This window comes from Chenopodium album, chromosome 2, assembly GCF_948465745.1.
Source record: "Chenopodium album chromosome 2, dcCheAlbu1.1, whole genome shotgun sequence".
Taxonomy (NCBI): domain Eukaryota; kingdom Viridiplantae; phylum Streptophyta; class Magnoliopsida; order Caryophyllales; family Amaranthaceae; genus Chenopodium; species Chenopodium album.
The window spans coordinates 13,037,250-13,055,870 of NC_137835.1; the positions used below are offsets into that span (position 1 = coordinate 13,037,250).

The 18,621-nt window shown below is 36.9% G+C and overlaps 2 protein-coding genes across 2 annotated transcripts; both read left to right on the plus strand.

The window, feature by feature from the left end:
• Positions 1 to 6,362: 6,362 nt before the first annotated feature.
• LOC145583262 (uncharacterized) lies at positions 6,363 to 9,130 on the plus strand. Its single transcript, XM_081640471.1, has 2 exons — positions 6,363 to 6,434; positions 7,872 to 9,130. Exon 2 carries the CDS (start codon positions 7,875 to 7,877, stop codon positions 8,706 to 8,708), a length of 834 nt encoding a protein of 277 aa, XP_081496597.1. The 5' UTR covers positions 6,363 to 6,434; positions 7,872 to 7,874; the 3' UTR covers positions 8,709 to 9,130.
• LOC145568718 (uncharacterized) lies at positions 8,790 to 18,260 on the plus strand. Its single transcript, XM_081628140.1, has 15 exons — positions 8,790 to 8,817; positions 9,230 to 9,572; positions 10,359 to 10,453; positions 10,549 to 11,015; positions 11,162 to 11,300; positions 11,591 to 14,013; positions 14,125 to 14,917; positions 15,086 to 15,131; positions 15,231 to 15,289; positions 16,848 to 16,894; positions 16,960 to 17,130; positions 17,239 to 17,289; positions 17,449 to 17,716; positions 17,823 to 17,925; positions 18,230 to 18,260. The coding sequence occupies exons 1-15, from the start codon at positions 8,790 to 8,792 to the stop codon at positions 18,258 to 18,260; spliced, it is 5,064 nt and encodes a 1,687-aa protein (XP_081484266.1).
• Positions 18,261 to 18,621: the final 361 nt, after the last annotated feature.

The window sequence follows — 18,621 nt, forward strand, 5'->3', positions numbered from 1 at the left end:
CGTAATCTCAACCCGTTTTGTTCATCATCCCACACTAGCTAGATTAGGTATAGCTAAATATGTGGAAAAATTGTTTAAAGGTATAGGCATGAGTGGTTTCTTTCAAATGCGCCATGATACATATGACTATTTAACATTAGAATTTATCTCAAGTTTTAATGTTATTAAAATGAATGCATTAATCACTCATGTGCAATTCCGATTATTGAACAACGATGTGAGACTAACTCTTAAAGAATTTGGAAAGTTGTTTGATTTGAAATCGGATAAACCAATAGAACCCTCTCAAGACCACACTGTCGTGGTCTATAAGAGGCTAACTGGGGAGGATTTGGCTAACCTCCAACATGCCAAAGGGACGTGGATTCAACATCCCGTACCAAAATTTTGGCAAAGATTTGTCGGCCTCACTATTTTTGGGAGGCATGAACCGGCAAATGTGAGGAGGGATGAATTGGAACTATTGGCATCCTATGTAATTCCTAACGCTAAAAAATTGAACATACCCCATAGGATAGCCAATCACTTCCAAAGGGCAGCCAATGCGGCCGAAGCGAGTAGGTCTAGGGAACCTATTTATTTTGGTGGGTTAGTGACCCATATTGCCAAAAAACACCTAGGATGGAACCCGGATGGGCATAGGAAAGTTGTAGGCTCCAACCTCATGGACCTAGCCTATTTAGGGAGTCTAAACTGGGTGCAACCCGTGGGGGGTGACACTTGGTGGATAGTCCACCGACAATCGAGTAGGAGGGACCAAGCCTTCACCTTACCCAACCCCACCTTGACCAAATTTGAGAAGGGGAAGCCTTCCTATACATTTGAGATTAATGGTCAAGGTGAGGTTCAAGTACCTCACCCTTAACCACAACCCCACCAATCTCCCCAAGACCATTCACCACACTACCCACCACCTCCACCCTTCACCTATGGCGTACCTACTTCCTCGGTCGACTATAACGTCGACCCCAATGCCCCTTATGACTTTTCGGCTTTTAAGAGCCAATTGGACCGCATAGAGATGGGGCAAGGGAGAGCTGAGGGTATGATGCAAAACCTAGATTCTAGGTTAAGCACCTTGGATAGTCGGGTAGGACACATAGAGTGGAACCTCGGGAGGGGTCTTTACCCCATGTACGATGACTATGCACGTCGAGGGGCTATCTCCCCCGAGGCATTAGTTCTCGACTGGTTCCAATACCCCCAAGGAGGGTATTCTCACCCCGGTGCATTTGGTACTTATGTGGACTACTCTTCAGTTCATGGATATGGGGGTGACGCTTCTTTTGGGGGTATGGGGGGAATGTGAACCCTAACTACTTTGCAGGTGGTTCGGGTTATGGTGGTGCTGGACCGAGTCAGGGTGGTGCTGGCTCGAGCTATGGAGGAGGATATGAGAGGATGGATGACGATGAGGAGTAGCTTCTCCTAGCTACCCTCCCAAGTCAATAAGGGAATTGCTTGATTTGGCTTGGGGGGAGATTTCTTGTATATATGGTAACTTTCTTTCTCTCTTATCTATTTATTGCTTTCCTAGTGTAGTTTTTATTGCTTTCCTTTATGAAAAAAAATAGAAAAAAATTCATAAATACGTTCCAATGAATTGTAATTCATGCTTCCCTATGTCCCATACTTAGAAAATATTGTTTTGATTCTTGGTATATGATAATGAGCTTTGTGAATTTGTTGATCATGATTTGAAGTTTAATTGTTTGGATTCCTAAACATGCGTCAATTTTGCCAACTATTTGTGAATATAGTGCTCGACTAGTTGATTTGGTTAGGAATGTGTGTTAGTTCCTGGTATGTCAATGAATTTGAGTATTGGTTTGCAACTATTAGTAATGTTTATATAGCTCAATATTATGCACATTGAGGAGGACGAAGGCATTTGTTCTCTTAGGAAGCCTTCAGACGATATTAGATACATTTGTTCCCTTCTTGTTACCCATGTTGTTGCTTGTGCCCTTTTATTGTTTATTTAGCCACATTACAAGCCTATATGAGCCCCATTGGTTACTAGTCCCAAGCTTGGCTTGGGGGAGCTATTAGTTGGTGAGGTAAGGGAGTTGTGGTGTGCACATTATTTGCACAATGTGGGAATAAAAGAAGAGTGATTGTTCTTTGATTTTATGATTGGAAAATATTGATATGTTGTGTTACAGAGTTGAAATTTCCAATATGAGTTAAAAGAAAAAAAAAAGAGCAAAGAAAAAAGTTGTTTCATATGTTCAAATGTTCTATTTCAAGGTTGTTCAAGAAAAAAAAAAGAAAAAAATTCAAAAGAAAAAAAAAGAGTTAAAGTTTGAAAAAAAAAAAAGAAAAGAAAAAGAATAAGTGGTTCAAAGTTTGTTTTAATTCACTCTATTCCGTATTATCATAATTTGTGAGTGAATATGTAAGTGTTGGGATTGTGTTGTATATATGATTGTTTGGTGAACTTTTGTGGAGTTGAGTTGTGATTGGAGATGTTTTGGTCATCACTTGTTGTGACCTTAGGTTTTATTAGGATATGGCTCCATTAAGCATGGCTTTACTCTCACATTTTCCCAAATTTTTCCTACCCTTTACCCTAGCCTTACATTACAAGCTTTAAAGACCTTCCGACCTTTGTGCATAGAGTTGTATGAATGTGAAAGTGTTGTTTATCAATCCAAGTTATGACTTGACATATTTCGAGTCGACTAGTAGGTTGAGCGTTCATTGTTTTAAACACATGAGAGTGTGAGATGGGTGGGCATGGTTCACAAATAAAGGGGTTGGTTGGAGAGCGATCGAGTACATCTTTTACTCGCCACATAAATGAGAGTTCAGTGTGTGAGCACTAGTCTTGAATTCTATATGCTCATGTGGTTTTCTTTACTTGACAATTGTTGGAGATGAATGATAATTAGATGTATGAGATTGATTGATATTGAAGCATGTACATTAGATTTATCTTGAATCTTTTGTGCTTGATTTTGTTTATTGGGATGAGGCTTGTTTTATATGTTCATTGATGAGCTCTTTTCTTAGGGACAAGCAAAGGTTTGGCTTGGGGGAGTTTGATATATCCAATTTATATAGTGTTTTACCCCCGTCCCATGGTCATAATTAGTAGTGTTTTTGGCTCTTTAGAGCCACTTTTATTACTAATTTGTGTTTTCGTAGTTTTAGTTGTATTTTACAGGAAATTGCACTTTTGGAGCATTTTCCCGGGTTTTCATGGATCAACTACGGAAGCTAGAAGGACACGACCACTCTTGAAGCCCAGGATCGGTGAAAGCCGATGATTAAGGGCTCGGTATGAGATACCAGGGCTATAAGATCGATTAATCAAGACCCGATGAGGAAATCCAAATTGGGCCGAGGAATTGAGCCCAATCGAAATCCAAGCCTCGAAGAAGAAGACCGGGCCCGATCGGGCAAGCATACGCCCAATCGGGCGGCTGCGCGCATAAGAACTCTCAAGGAAGAGGCGCGCCCGATCGGGTGAGCGTAAGCTCGATCGGGCGCGGCACACCAGCAGCGGGCAAGGCAAAAAGGCGGGCCCGATCAGGCGGCCCTTCGCCCGATCGGGCGTGTGTTTTTCTCAGAGCTGGTTAGGTTAGTTTTAATTTTTGTTTTGAGGAATGTTTAAGTACGAATTATGGACGTAATTTTGGATTACCTTCTTCTTTTATATTTTTTCTCTCTCCTTAGGATATTTCTCTCTCTTAAATTCTCTCTCAACTTTTGTTCTTAATTACTTCCATTAATCCAGATTTCTTTTGGTAACAATTTCTTCTCTTTTAATTTCAGTTATTTTATTTACTTCTTTGATTATGCTTTGCTTTATTTATTTGATTAGTTTAGTTATGATGATGCTTGAGTAGTTTTATTTCTAGGGTTTATGGGGATCTAATAAATGATATGAAGGGGTAATTTTGTGATAGTTAATTATCAATGCTTGGTTAATTTCCTATTTATTGATTTAATGCTATGCAATTAGGTTTGGCCAGATTTAATTGTATGAGTTTAGCAATATTAATTTGAGATTCGACATATGAGAATTGATGTTTAGGCTTAGTTTCAATAGGCGGACTAATTTATAAATGGTAAGTCGAGATTCGACAGATGAGATTTAATACCGATAAATTAACTCTATGATTATAATACGTAGCGAAAGCCCTTTATAATCTGATTAATCAATGCTTGATGATTGCTTATTATGATTTTCCCTGGAATATTGTTTATTAGTGAACCTATGCCCTAGGTCTTTTAATATTTGATTTTCCCCTACTTTATTCCTTTCGACCTTATTCTTCGTAGTATAGAATTTATTCACAATAATATTGGTTACTTAGATAATTTAGATTATAATAATTAATTAGGAGTAGAAAGACTTGTTTCCCTGTGGAGTTCGACCCTACTTCCCTATCTACTTTAGTTAGAGGACTTAGGTAATTACTTTTGATTAGGGGATACGACTTTACCTTGTCATCTTGATACATGTTAATCTTGTTGGATATTTCATACTCTTCTAGAGTCTTTTAATTATATAATCATGAAACATATAAATTTTACTAAAAGTGATTTCTTCTAGAAATGTAATGGGATTTATCATTTCCTCAAATTTGTCATTGTCAATAGTTGCTCCATTCCTTTTCCGAAGGTTGTTATATTTTAACTCTATTAGACTACAATGCTTCAGACATGCTTTAGGTTCATTAGTAACCGATGTTGTCCTTCTAGGACAATAATTTTAATTGGAGCATTTAAAATTAGTATATGATCAATGACATTTATATCCATCTTCAAGATGGTATCATTTCAAAATATTTAAATAACATGTGGCCACTTCTATTAAATAAATCGTTAATATTTAAGTTAATGTATGTACCAAACTGACCATCAAAATCTTTTATTATTTATGTGCAAAGATAAAATAGTGGAATAATTAATACACTCTCCCCCTAATCCTTGCACATAGGTTATGAAAATGAATCCAACAATATTTAAATCTCATCCACAAGGCATAAATTCTTTTAGCAATACATGTATCATGTTATTCTTACAAACTTGTTCTTACTCGTAACTCTTGTCCAATTACATTAATTTCTTATAAGTATGGGCATAATAAATATATTTTTGCAATTAAGTTTCCCACAATGTCATCTATCTCTTGCTCAAATAAATATTGTGCAATCATCTTACAAACTTGTTCTTACTCGTAACTCTTGTCCAATTACATTAATTTCTTATAAGTATGGGCATAATAAATATATTTTTACAATTAAGTTTCCCACAATGTCATCTATCTCTTGCTCAAATAAATATTGTGCAATCATGTTTAATTTGCAGATCGTATAATTTTGCATGAATTATATTCATCACAAAAACATGCATGTATCATCTTAATCATACAATTATCTCTCATTTATTTTAGGGAGTGAGTATATCTAGTAATCTATGATTTACCAATTCACACCCACCCAGAGTTCAGTGTCGTCTAGAATACTATTTAAAGTCTAGCCTTTTATATATTCTTTCTCATGGCGTCAAGGAAAGAATAAACTTATAATAATAGTCTTGCTCATATGTAACAAATATTTATCGTGGTCATATGTATAGACTCGCAATCTCATCTTATTTATAAAATCAAACCACTTGAATATATGAGCATCAAACAAGTTAAGATGATAGCATTTAAATAACAATTATTAGTCACTCCAAATATATCGGTCCAAACAAGAAGGTTAAACAGGTTTCATGCATGTCCTATATTTTGCAAAATTGCAACAAATATCTTTATCTATACTTGGATATTATAATGTGAATTATTAAAAGGTGAAGAGAATATAGAAATGTTCCAATCCAAGACTATTATCACATATGAGCTTTTATATGCCAGTGTATAAAATCATATATACGTAGATCACTAGAATATATGAGAAGTAGTAAACGAAACTTTAACTACAATAACGAATGGATCCCAACTCACAAGGAAGCATCATGTTATATGGTGAGGGTTATAGTAGAGTACATACTACATACTACATACTATATATATATATATATATATATATATATATATATATATATATATATATATATATATATAACCATTATAAAACATGCAAAAGTATTCACTGTAGCTGGTGAATAGTTCTTTTGCGTGTTATTACCTAGACGCCCCTAGATTAAATAGAATGTCGAGTTTGCCCTTGCTGTCAATTGCTTTATGTGTTGCCATGTGTGATGGAAAATCCAGCTGTTCTTCATGCCTTTGTTTGCCTGACAGCTAAGGTGCTGGTTGCTTGTACAGGTAGCTTTGTGTGTTGAATTCCTGATTTAGTCTTGCTTACTTGCTTTGGTTTGGGTGTTTTTGCTGGTTTGTTTGGCGAGCTTTTCTTCTTGATGGCTAGGTCTGGAATGGAGTTTTCTTGCTGTGGTTGGAAGTTTCAGAATGGCTGGTATGTTTCCGTTGCTCTTTTTACTATCTAGCCTTTTAGTATTTGGTTTGTTTCTTGCATTGGAATGCCTTACTTGGGCGCCACTGCAATGTCTGTGTCAAAGGGAAAAAAATTAATGACTTTGATGTCGGTGAACTTGTTGACCATAGTCTATATATATAGCTTGAGGGTGTTCTTTTCTTTGGACATGGCAAGCGATCCATGCGCATTAACAGTTTCTTTTTTGCGGTGGGCGATCTGAGTTCCCTGTGCGGAATTGTTTGTGTGAAAGGTGGTACTTTGTTATGGATGATATTATATTACTTATAGTACAGGCTTCATTTGTCCATATGGTTTCTGTTTCGGATTCTCTAGCAAATTGAGCCTTAATTTACTAATAGATTATTATATGTACTGTGATACAATGACTAATATTGAATATACAATTCTACAATGTGTTGGATGTCTGTTATAATTCCCTATACTTATGTGTCTATGCTCATTGAATGTTCATGATAGTGGTGTCAGGTTTGTTGCTGTTCCGCACTCTCTGAGAAATGGTGATAAAATTGTCTTTATCAAGTGGTTTATATAGTGTTAGTAGTGTGGATATCAATACATTAGGTGGATGGATTAGATTGCTGTGGTAATAGGAATATTGATAAATAAATTGATTGATTTTCATGTTCTTATTTCGCTTTTTTTTTTTCCTTTGGGCTTACAGGTTTGCTGCTATTGTTGTCTGTGGTGTTGTTGGAGATTTGTTAAGGTACTTTTTCTGCTTCTTTTTATGTGTTTGATGTTGGATAGTTAAGACCCTTTTTAAAGATGTGGTCCTTTACTGGTTGGTTAGCTGCATATAATAGTTTTGGGGTTTGTTAATTAAGTGGTTATGTAGTCTATTTTATGTTCGATTTAAGTAGAAATAGTACTTGTTACCTATTGTATGTACAACCAAGGTGATATTTGTTTGGTTGTTTTTATATGGCATAGCTCTTCAGTGTTAGCTACTGTTAGAGTATGAATTAGTGTTCACCAATGGTTATCTTTAATTGAGTACACATGGGAGGGGATTAGACATGGACTGGAACAAAGTTGTACATTTTGTTGGACTAATCGAGCTGCTTTCTATATATGCCTGTTTAGATTTAGAGTTCCTTTTTGTTATAGAGCACCAATGGCATGATTGTTCTGTGGTGGAGCGTTTGTGATTTTAAGAATACTTATTTACCTGTATGTGTGTTTAGTACAAGATATCTGTCCTCTGCTTCTAGATTCCTTATATGGTTTGCCTTTGTTTTCATTATAGCTTTCCTTTTCTGATTAGATTCTTATTAGTGGAATTAAGTTATATTTTAACGGTCTGGTGTGCGTACGGTTTAGTAGTCTTATTTAGGAGAGAAAGCCCTTTTCTCTTGTTAGATGATTTGTAGCTGAATATCGTTTTTGCCATTACAGGTTATGGCTAGACGGTCAAACAGAGTTTTTGTCCCTTTTCAGCCTCTTTTGGAAAAGCTTGTTGCTTGGTTGCAGTTCCCTTCGCCCGTTTATGGATTTATAGATGCTGCTAAGAATAATGTCTTTGTGCGAGTTAGTAAGCCAAACTCTCGTGCAAGGTTCATTTTCTACGGTGGAGATGCCAGTTCAGTTGAAGAATCTCGTGAAAGAGCGGCCCACAAAGCTGTGAAGAGATTGATGTGTCGGTTTAGTGTGCGCGTGTCTGATTTTACTTATGAGCGCATTAAGATGTATCGCTTGTGTGTGAAGTTGTATAAGAATAGATGTGCTGAGTTAGTGGAGGACAGAGAAGATTTAAGTCGTATACGTGCAGAATGCAGTACAAGGGAGGATGCGCTGTTTCATGATGTTCATGTGTCATTGGATTATGCACAGTTTTTGGGAGTTTTAGTTAGGAAGACTGGTGTTTCTGTGACTGGCATTGAAACCACTAGATTAGAAGGACATGGCTATATGTCTTGGTTAATGGTGACCTGCCCTCGTAACAGTATTTCCATGGAGTGCATTTTCAGTGACCCCTGTCCTGAAGTGTACATTGCTGAGCAGCGAGTTGCGAAGAAAGCATGTTTCTTTATAGCTTCTGTTTGCAATCTAGAAATAGTTGATGCTAATTATGGTGCTGCAGCAAAGATTAGTGGAGAATGTTCTTTGATAAGGGATAAGTATATGGTTTTGAAGGGTCATCTTGAATGCTTGGAGAGTAGTTCAAAGCAAATTGATTCTGTTAATGGATTAGGTACTGCTGTATGTGTGACGCCAACTGATGAAGCAAATTAGATTCCAGTTTTAGCCCACCCACCAAGTCTTCCGTCTAAGCGCAGAATTGATAGGAGCGAGCCATCTACCAGTGGTGTGGGAATGCAGATTCCTGATAGTCTTGTTGCTGGTCTGTCTGATTTAGAGACTGTCTATAAGTGTGCTAGGGTTGAATAGCTATGTTTAGTATGGCTACCTGCCTTTTGGATTTAGGTGATTAAGGGTGTGCGAGCAGATGGTAGTCTTTTGTTTAGGATATGCTAGACTAATTAGGCAGCTTTTGTTGATTACCAGTAGACATGAAAAACATATGTAATAGATGGTATCTTGCTGCTGAAATTCTGTACTTGAATATTTGTGTTGTAATGGTGTTCTTACTTCGACTATAATGCCACTATGGCCTCTTTTTAATGAATGCAGCTCATTTGTGCTTCTTATTTTAAGTATGCCCTCTTTGCCTATGGTCTCTTTAACATGAACTTTTTTGGGTTTTGGAATTTCCTGATTCAGTATTTAAAGTGTTGTTGTTTTTGCCTTTATAGCCCCTTTTACAGAGGCTACCTGTGTTCCTTATTGTCCTACAGTTTATGGTTTTTCGTTTTTACGGGTATTACAGATATTGTCAAGAGAAGGTTTTGGAGAGCCCTATTACGTTCCAATTCTTCGAGCTTGCTCTGCAGTGGTGGCAATGGGTACTGCCTTAGCTGAACTTACTTCCACTTTGTCTCAGTTAATAGATCTGTGTTTTTGTGCCATTTGCTACCCTGCAGTAACTGGTATATGTTGTATGTTAGATTGTCGTTATGGCATTCCTCGTCTGTCTCGGCAAAGCTGTAGCAGATTGAATAGGGCAGCACAAAGAACATCGCAGTCAGCGTTTGCTAGGTATACAGCTTCATCGGATGTTAGACTATTTATCATATGTATTATTGTGTTTGTAAAAGAGACAACTTTACCTTGACTTGCAGTCCCTCTTTACCAGACACTCAGTGTGCTGCTAAACGCCCTCGACAAAGTTGCACCTCAAATTGACAAAAAGGCATGCAGGAACTTAGTGCTCCACAGCTACATAGGTACACTATATCCATTGAAGTAGCCATTTTTGTGGTTAGCTGTGCTATGATGCATATAGTAGTATTTTAGTAATTAGTTCAGAATCATTTGTAGGTGTGTTATCATCTTTATGCTAGGCATGTGTGCCCATCAAATGTTAAGAGTAGTTAGGATAGCCAATATTGTGCCTGTGAAAAAAATAACTTGGCCTTTATTAGCAGCCCGTCTTTACTGGACGTTCAGTGTGTTGCTAGACGCTCTCGACAAGGTCATACGTCAAAGCAGCAAAAATGTATACAGGAGCTAGCGCCGCCGCGGCTAAACAGGTATACTGGATTTATTCAAGTAGCTTTCTTTATGCTCATCAGTGCTGTTCTATGTGTGTTGTCATCTTGCTGATTAGGCCAACATCATTTCTTGTCTTCATATTGGTCATCCGTTGCTGTTTGATTGTGTTAGATATGGCGCTTGCTGATGCTTATAATGGTTATACTGTATAACAGTAGTTAACGCTAGGCATTCTATAGGTTCCAGAATGCCTGTCTGAGCTAAGTGGCTGCTACTAGCTGTACAGATGGCATAGTAGTACAGTATTTGCTTTGCTACATTGTTGTACAGATGCTATAGTAAGACACTATTTGTTCTATGCAGTGGTGTAGCTTCAAAAGTACCTCTCTCATCTAAAAAGAAGGCTAAACAAAGTCATGTAGAAGGTAAATTGGTATACTTATTATGCACCTTGATTTGTTTACTATCGTGATTCATACCACATTACCTATATGCTTGCATTTTCTTGTGTTCCTATTAGATATCCTTGGTGCTGCTACAGATCGAAAGCTTCCAATTGAACCTTTTAGACTTTCTTTGCCTGATTTTTGTGGCAAGTGTGGTGCAAAGAAATTTATGTTCGAATCTTTGCATTTCTGTTGCGGGAATGGAGATATTACGATAGCTGCAACTGATTATCCTCATGAGCTTGTTTACTTGTTTACTTCAAGAGATGAAGGTGCTGTGCATTTTCGAAAGTATGCTAGATTATACAACAATCTGTTTGCATTTAGTTCGTTAGGGGGCCATTATTATGCAAGTACTTACAAAGGGATGTATCTATTCAAGCTGCAAGGCCAAATGTATCATTTTGTGCCAGATTTATTGCCTGATGATAGCAATCCCAAGTACCTACAGTTATACTTCTATGATGGTCAGCATGAAGCAGAAAATAGAGTAGGTTGTTTCCCTGAAATAAGAGAAGATATAGTTAGCATTCTTATGCAGGTATCTGAAAAGAACCCATATGCTACCTTCTTTCGATATTTGCGAGGGCTATTCATGCAGATACAAAAATTGTTCTTAATTTAAGTTCAGTACTTGATCAGCGAGTTTATAATGTTCCTGTTGTTGATGATGTAGCTGTGATCTAGCCAGAAACTTATTCATCGAGCGAAAGCTTGGGCCCTCATATATTAGTCACTGGAAGATCCGATGAATCTCACCGAATTTATCATAGTTATGGTTGTTATGATCCCCTTCAGTATCCATTGTTATTCCCTCGAGGAGAATGTGGGTGGACTCAAGGCCTTAAATAAAATTCTCATCCAAGTAGGAGGGCAGCAGATTCGATTCCAGATCCTATAATGTCCTGTTCTGTGCATAGTGCAGAAGATTTATTAAGTCAAGAAGAAGCCCGTAAGTGCCTTGGGTTTTATATGTTTTGTTGCATTTCTTTAGCATGAGCTCAGTCTTGATTTTGTTTTTTTTTTTTTGATATTCTGTATATCCTGCTGCATATTTGTAATATGTTATTGCTGTTGCTGGCTCTTGTAACTTTAATTTCGAATTTTTAAGTACAGGTTCAAAGCGAAAAAATACCAAAGCAGATAAGTTCATTTCTGCTAGGGAATACTATGCATACAGATTGCAAATCCGGCCGAACAACATGCTGCTGCGAGCAGGTAGATGCTTTCAACAGTACATAGTCGATATGTATGTGAAAATTGAAAATACCAGGCTTGATTACTTCAGAAACAACCAAGAAACAATAAGGGCTGATTTCTATAAAGGTATATTGGATTCACTGGATTCTGGGGAAACTCTTGGTCATAATGTTGGACGGCGAGTTATATTACCTCCTACTTATATTGGGGGTCCTCGGGATATGAAAAAGAGGTACTTAAATGCTATGGCTTTAGTACAACGTTTTGGTAAACCGGATCTTTTTGTGACGATTACATGTAATGCTAATTGGCCTGAAATCAAGGCCGAGCTTGCGGCTGGTGAGACGGCACAGGATAGGCCAGACTTGGTAGCTAGAATTTTTAGGGCGAAGTTGCTTGCGCTTAAAAAGGAAATTATGGAGAAGAAAGTATTTGGAGAGGTTGCTGCAATGGTATATGTCGTCGAGTTCCAAAAAAGAGGTTTGCCGCACGCTCATTTTTTAATTGTTCTGAAACCTGAATACAAGCTGAAGTCTCCTGCTGATTATGATAGATTTGTTTGTGCTGAAATATCCATTGAGACAAATCTTACTTTGAGAAGAATTGTGTTGGCGCATATGATGCATGGCCCTTGTGGTGTGTTGAATCCTGAATGCCCCTGTATGCGGAAGAATGGCCTAAAGCTCAGCTGTAAGAACAAGTATCCTAAACAGTTTTGCAATGAAACAACTAACAATAAGGATGGTTATCCTATCTATCGTAGGAGAGAAACCGGGGAAAAGGTTATGATAAGAAATGCAGAGCTAGATAACCAGTGGGTTATCCCTTATAATCCTTATTTGTCTATGCTATTTGATTGTCACTTGAACGTTGAAGTTTGTTCGACAATTAAAGCAGTAAAGTACCTGTACAAGTATGTTTATAAAGGTCATGATCGGATTTCGTACAATGTTGTTGCTTCTGACAGCAATTCTGTCGATGAGATTAAGCAATATCAATCAGGTAGATGGGTATCTCCTTGTGAAGCTGCATGGAGAATATTCAGTTTTGATTTGTTCGAAATGCACCCTGCAGTTTTGCCTCTACAGGTACACTTTCCTGATATGCAGACGGTTCATGTTTTCCCTCATGAAAGGCTTCGTGCAGTTGTTTCAGATTCGAAGCGGTCAAGAACTCAATTAACAGAATTTTTTGCAATGAATGCTGCATCCGAACTTGGGCTGGGGTATTTGTATGGCGAGTTCTGTGAACACTACACATGGCATCAAGGTGACAAAAAATGGAAGCAAAGAGTTCAGAACCGAATTTCAGTTGGTAGATTAGCGTTTGTCTTTCCTGCAGAAGGTGAACGGTTTTTCCTTAGACTTTTATTGTTAAATGTAAGGAGTCCTAAATCATTTGAGGATTTACGTACTGTCAATGGTTGTCTCCTTCCAACTTTTCAGGAAGCTGCTCTAAAGCTTGGTCTTATAGAGGATGATGATGCAGCTAATTCGACCATGTCTGAAGCATGCAAAACTCATATGCCTGCTGCTTTACGGCGTCTTTTTGCTACAGTCTTGATGTTTTGTCAGCCACGTGATCCTCTTGCTTTATGGAATGCCTACTACACTTTTCTTGCTGAAGATTTTTCTCACAGATTTCCGAATCAGATGGTGAAAATACAGCAACTTACTGTTAGATCAATAGAACAACATCTTGAAGCAATGGGCAAATCTCTTTCTTTTTTTGGTTTGGACCAACTAATTTCTCAGGTCAGTGATGAGTTCAGACGTACCAAAGATATTGTTGATGCTCTTGATGCACCAATTCCAGAGGAATGCTTAAGCTGTCGTTCAAAGCTCAACTTTGCACAGAATACTGCTTTTAAGTGTATTATGGATCATGTCAGGCAGCACAAAGGGGGCGCGTTCTTCGTTGATGGCCCTGGAGGTACGGGTAAAACTTTTCTTTACAATGCTCTATATGCAGAAATACGACAAATGAACAAGATTGTATTACCGACAGCTACATCAGGCATTGCTGCAGCAAATATTCCTTCTGGTCGAATTGCTCATTCTCGATTCAAAATTCCGATTGATAGTGAAAATTCATTGATTTGTGATGTCCCAAAGCAAGGTAGCTTAGCAGCACTTTTGAAGGAAACAACATTGATTATATGGGATGAGGCTTCTATGGCTAAAAAGCAAAATCTAGAATCTTTAGACCTTTTGCTGCAAGATGTATGTGGAAATAAGGTCATATTTGGAGGAAAAGTTGTCGTCTTTGGAGGGGATTTTAGGCAAGTCTTGCCAGTAGTTCCACGAAAAACTATGAAGGAAGCAGTAGAAGCAAGCATTGTAACTTCTTATTTGTGGCCCAAACTAACCAAATTTAGGTGAACAGAAAATATAAGAGCAAGAGAGGATCCAACCTATGCTGCTTTTCTGCTTGCTTTAGGCAATGGCAAGCTGCAACAAACAGAGAATGCTTTCATTCAGTTACCACAACAGATTGTGGAATCTACCAGCGATGCCACGGAGTTAGTGAGTACTGTTGCAAAAACAACATTCCCAGAAATGGTCCATGGCCACTTTGATAGTCAGGTTTTCACTCAAAAGGCAATATTGACACCCATGAATGAAGATGTGGATGCGGTTAATACATTCATGATAGATAAATTTCCTGGTCAGGCTGTTACGTACAAGAGTTTTGATGTCGTTCTGAATGAAACCTGCAGTGTATATCCTACAGAATTTATCAATAAATTATGTCCCGGAGGAATGAGTCCACATGAGCTCGTACTAAAGGAAAATTGTCCTGTAATATTGTTACGGAATTTGTTGTCGTCTTCGGGTCTATGCAATGGTACGAGGCTTATCTGCAAAAAAAATTTCCCTAACGTGATTCAGTGTGCTATAGCAGTTGGCCATTACAAAGGAGAAGAGATATTCATACATAGAATTAATTTAAGGCCCTCTAACTCTGCGAACTATCCATTTTTGTTTGAAAGGAAGCAGTTCCCTATAAAGTTAAGTTTTGCAATGACGATTAATAAGTCACAGGGGCAGACTCTCAGTCAAGTATCCATTTACCTTCCACGACCATGTTTTTCCCATGGCCAACTCTATGTTGCACTATCACGGGCTAAGAAATCAAAAGATGTTCGTGTCTTTACAGCAGGCAGTACATCTCAGTGTTCTGCAAATGAAGTGAAGAATGTAGTGTCTTATGATCTTTTACATCTAGCAGGCATAACTGAAAGTGAGGCTCAACAATATGCCTAATTTGCTCCCTTGCTGAAGACAAACCTAAAGCAATCTAGGCTGCTATTAGTGACTTCTTATAGGTAGGCTGGTCTTCTCTTTTATGTGACTATAGAGTTAGCTATTAGATGTTGCATTACTGAAACCTGTATTTGCTTATCTGCAGATTGGACCAGTTTCCAGTTCATGGTTGCCCTTGATAGCAGGACAATGTAAGTCATCCATCTTCTGTTTATTGAAGCGCCTAAACAGTATCTCTCATGCAATTACTTAGTTACAGTATGTTATACTTGGTATGCTATAAGATGCAGATGTACTTACATACTGCTGTATTACGGTAATCGCAAGAATTTGGTGTACATGTCAATCGGTGATCTATTTTCACAATCTAGCTTGTAATTTTATGATGCCTTTAGATGAAAAAGTATTTAAAATTTTACTTGAACGACTCTATTTCTTAGAGTCAAGTTCTACTTACTCCTATATGCTAACTGAGTGAGCTCTTTCATGGATGAGGTGTACACTACAGTCTGCATTATGGTTTAAAATTTCTATGATTTGTAGGGTTAATCAAGAATGGATTGTCTATTACTAAGTTTACGCCTATTTTACTATAGATGTTTTGTACTAATCGTAAGATTAGAATGCTGCTCTCAAGCTACAGATTTGAGTTCTCTTTTTTTTAAAAAAAAAAGGGAAAAATAATGAGTACATTTTTAAAAACGGGAAAAAATAAGTTGACATTGCAAAGGATGTGTTTAGTATCTCGTGGTATGTTGCATTACTTAGTGATGATTTTAGTATCTTCCTTTGATTTTGTAGTTCTTTTGTGGCTTTAATAAAACATACATGGGCTTAGTTGACTCTAGCCCACAACAAATCAATAAAGAAGCCCTATAAATTATACTTATTGATTACTTAAGTTCAAAATTCAAATGTACTTTGTATTATATTTTAAAGTAAGTGGCAAGTACAAGTCAAAGTTACTATTTGAGTAAACTAATTGTTTTATAATAGCAACCAGTTGTACTCCTCTTTCATTTTCACCACAAAAAATCAGAAATTCAGCATTATAAGTACTTCAATATTATCCTAGCCATAATAATTAATCCCTTTTAACTTAATGAATAAGGAAAAATTGTACTTAGCAAGAGTCCTATGCTTGCTAGCTGTACCCATTCAGCTTAATGAACAGTATCTCTACAATCTGAACCGTTGCTTGCTAGAAAGATGCAGGTTAACTTCTTCCCTAACTGCACCTATAAATACCAAAGGAGTTCTCACCTTTTTTAGCAAACTTTTTAATTCTCTGCCTTATCTTCCTTAGTCATGGTATATTCTTCTGCTTTTATGGGAATTCTTTGTAGTACCTTTGTGTCAAGAATATTTACTATCACTTAAATCTTGAACTATATTTCAACGCATGCAAATCTATCCTAATAAAGCCACGTTTTTCCTTTTTTTTTTTGTATCTGCTTTACTGCTTTGTTATACTAAATATTTGTAATAGTTGAGATCTTATTTAGTGTAACTACATGTATATTTTGCTGGCTTGCTTTTAGACATACATTAGTTTCTGGAGAGAATTCATGCTTTTGGATTCATTGGCCTTATAAACTGTTACTAAGCTATATATACTTTGCAGAAGCCACGAAAATAATGCATGCCAAAACAAACTTTAAAATGTGATCATTTGTAATTATATATATATATTGATAGCTTCCTTTTCTACATACACTAATTTTCTGGAAACAATTCATGCTCCTGCTTGTATTAGTCTTATTGACTGTTACTAAACTATTTATATTTTGCTGAAAAACAAAAATAATGCATGCCAAAATAACCATTTAGATTTGATCATTGCAAACCACATCATTGTTTGTTACCGCTTTTTTTATTGTTTTTACATGCACTTGTTTCCTGTTTAGATCTTTCAGTTCTTGGAGGACAGCATGTTTTGCTGCTGGATCTGCATGTAAATTATATTATATGTCTTCTCTTGCTATACTTACTTACTACTTTGCATCTTATATATTGTAGACAATGAATACACCTCCAAAAATGAAGCTGGAACCAGTGTACTTGGACGAGCTAACTACTCAAAGTAAGGACTACAAGGTGAAAGTCACGGTCACTGAAAAAGGAAGAGCTCAGCCTTCACCTAAAAAACCTGGTGTGATCTTTCAGACCATCATCTTAGAGTATGAGAAGGTGTGCTCTTTCATATTTTGCTATATATATGTCAGTTCTTGAAAAAAAAAATAGAATCAGTTTGCATAAAAAGTTAGTGCATACATTCTTCAACTGGATAATGTACAGATTTTGATATACATGAGTATATGGAATTTGCTTACCATAAAGATGTATACCGTTTGTGCATTTCCAATCATTTTTTACGTTGTTGGCCATATCTTATGTATTATGTGTTTACCAGTATACATATTTGTGCTTGTTTCTTTTGCTTTTATGCATTTATGTATTTTCATAATAGAACCCTACCATTGATTAGTATTCTGTCTCTTTAACCAGAAAAACAGAATGCGATGTGCTCTATTTGGAGATCAAATTGAATCATACGAAGAGGTCTTTAAGCCGTCTGGTCAGTACGAAATTTCTAAGGCTCCTATAACTGCTGTAGATGATCAGTACAAATTCAATCTGGAAGAACTTCCATACCAGATGACCGTTGGACACCAAACTATTATTCAGCGTCTAAATCCTGAAAGCGGACCAATTGAACCGAAGTATCAGCCTCTCTCAACTATTCCTAGATCACTTGATCCAAATGGCAGATATGGTATTTACTCTTTTACATATTCAGTGCACATTTATACTTTAATTTTCATCTTACACCCTTGTGCTGCTTTTCATACTTTTTACTGATGTCCCTTTGCCAAAATCAGATGTAGTTGGTGTAGTTCTTTTCGTTGAAGAAGCACCAAGGATGATACCTAATGCAAGGGGTCGTGACAGTCCAGTTCGAGAAGTATCTCTCACTGACACAAGGTAAATATACACCTGTACAAGATTAGTTGTATTTTATCCCTTACCATACTCCACTGTGTTAGATAACTAACACAATACAATATATTGCCAACCAGCCAAGACCATGCTATGACAATCTCAACATGAAACGATCTCACTGGGAAACCTTGTGATGTTATGAACAACTGGGCTGAGAAATTCAATGTTGTAGGTTGTACTTCACTCAAAACCCGTCACACAAGAGGTACAATTAGTAACATTAGTGTTAATATCACACTCATCATCACTTACCAGATTATCGAATTAATTTACTGCTTGTTCACAGGGTTCACTTTGAATACAACTATGTCAACTAGAATAATCATGAATCCTAAGGGAGCAAGGGCAGATATGCTTCGAGAATGGTACTTAGCATATTTTAGTTATTGTTTATTTAAAATGTAAAATTAAGTCACAAACAAATAGTCGCATAACTGAGTCCATTTCCCTATTCCAATGTTAAATTGTATCAGCATGTTCTACTAGACAGACAGGAAAGAATTCTGAATGTAAGATATCCAAGCGCAGAAAAGAAAGTAGTGACGATAGCTGAACTAAGAAGCAAAAAGGTAAAGGCTTTTAAAATCCACTTCTAATTTTACATTTTCTAGCTTTCCAATGCATTATTCTTTTCAAGTATAGTAGTTAGTTTCTAGCTAATGTATGATTACTTACATT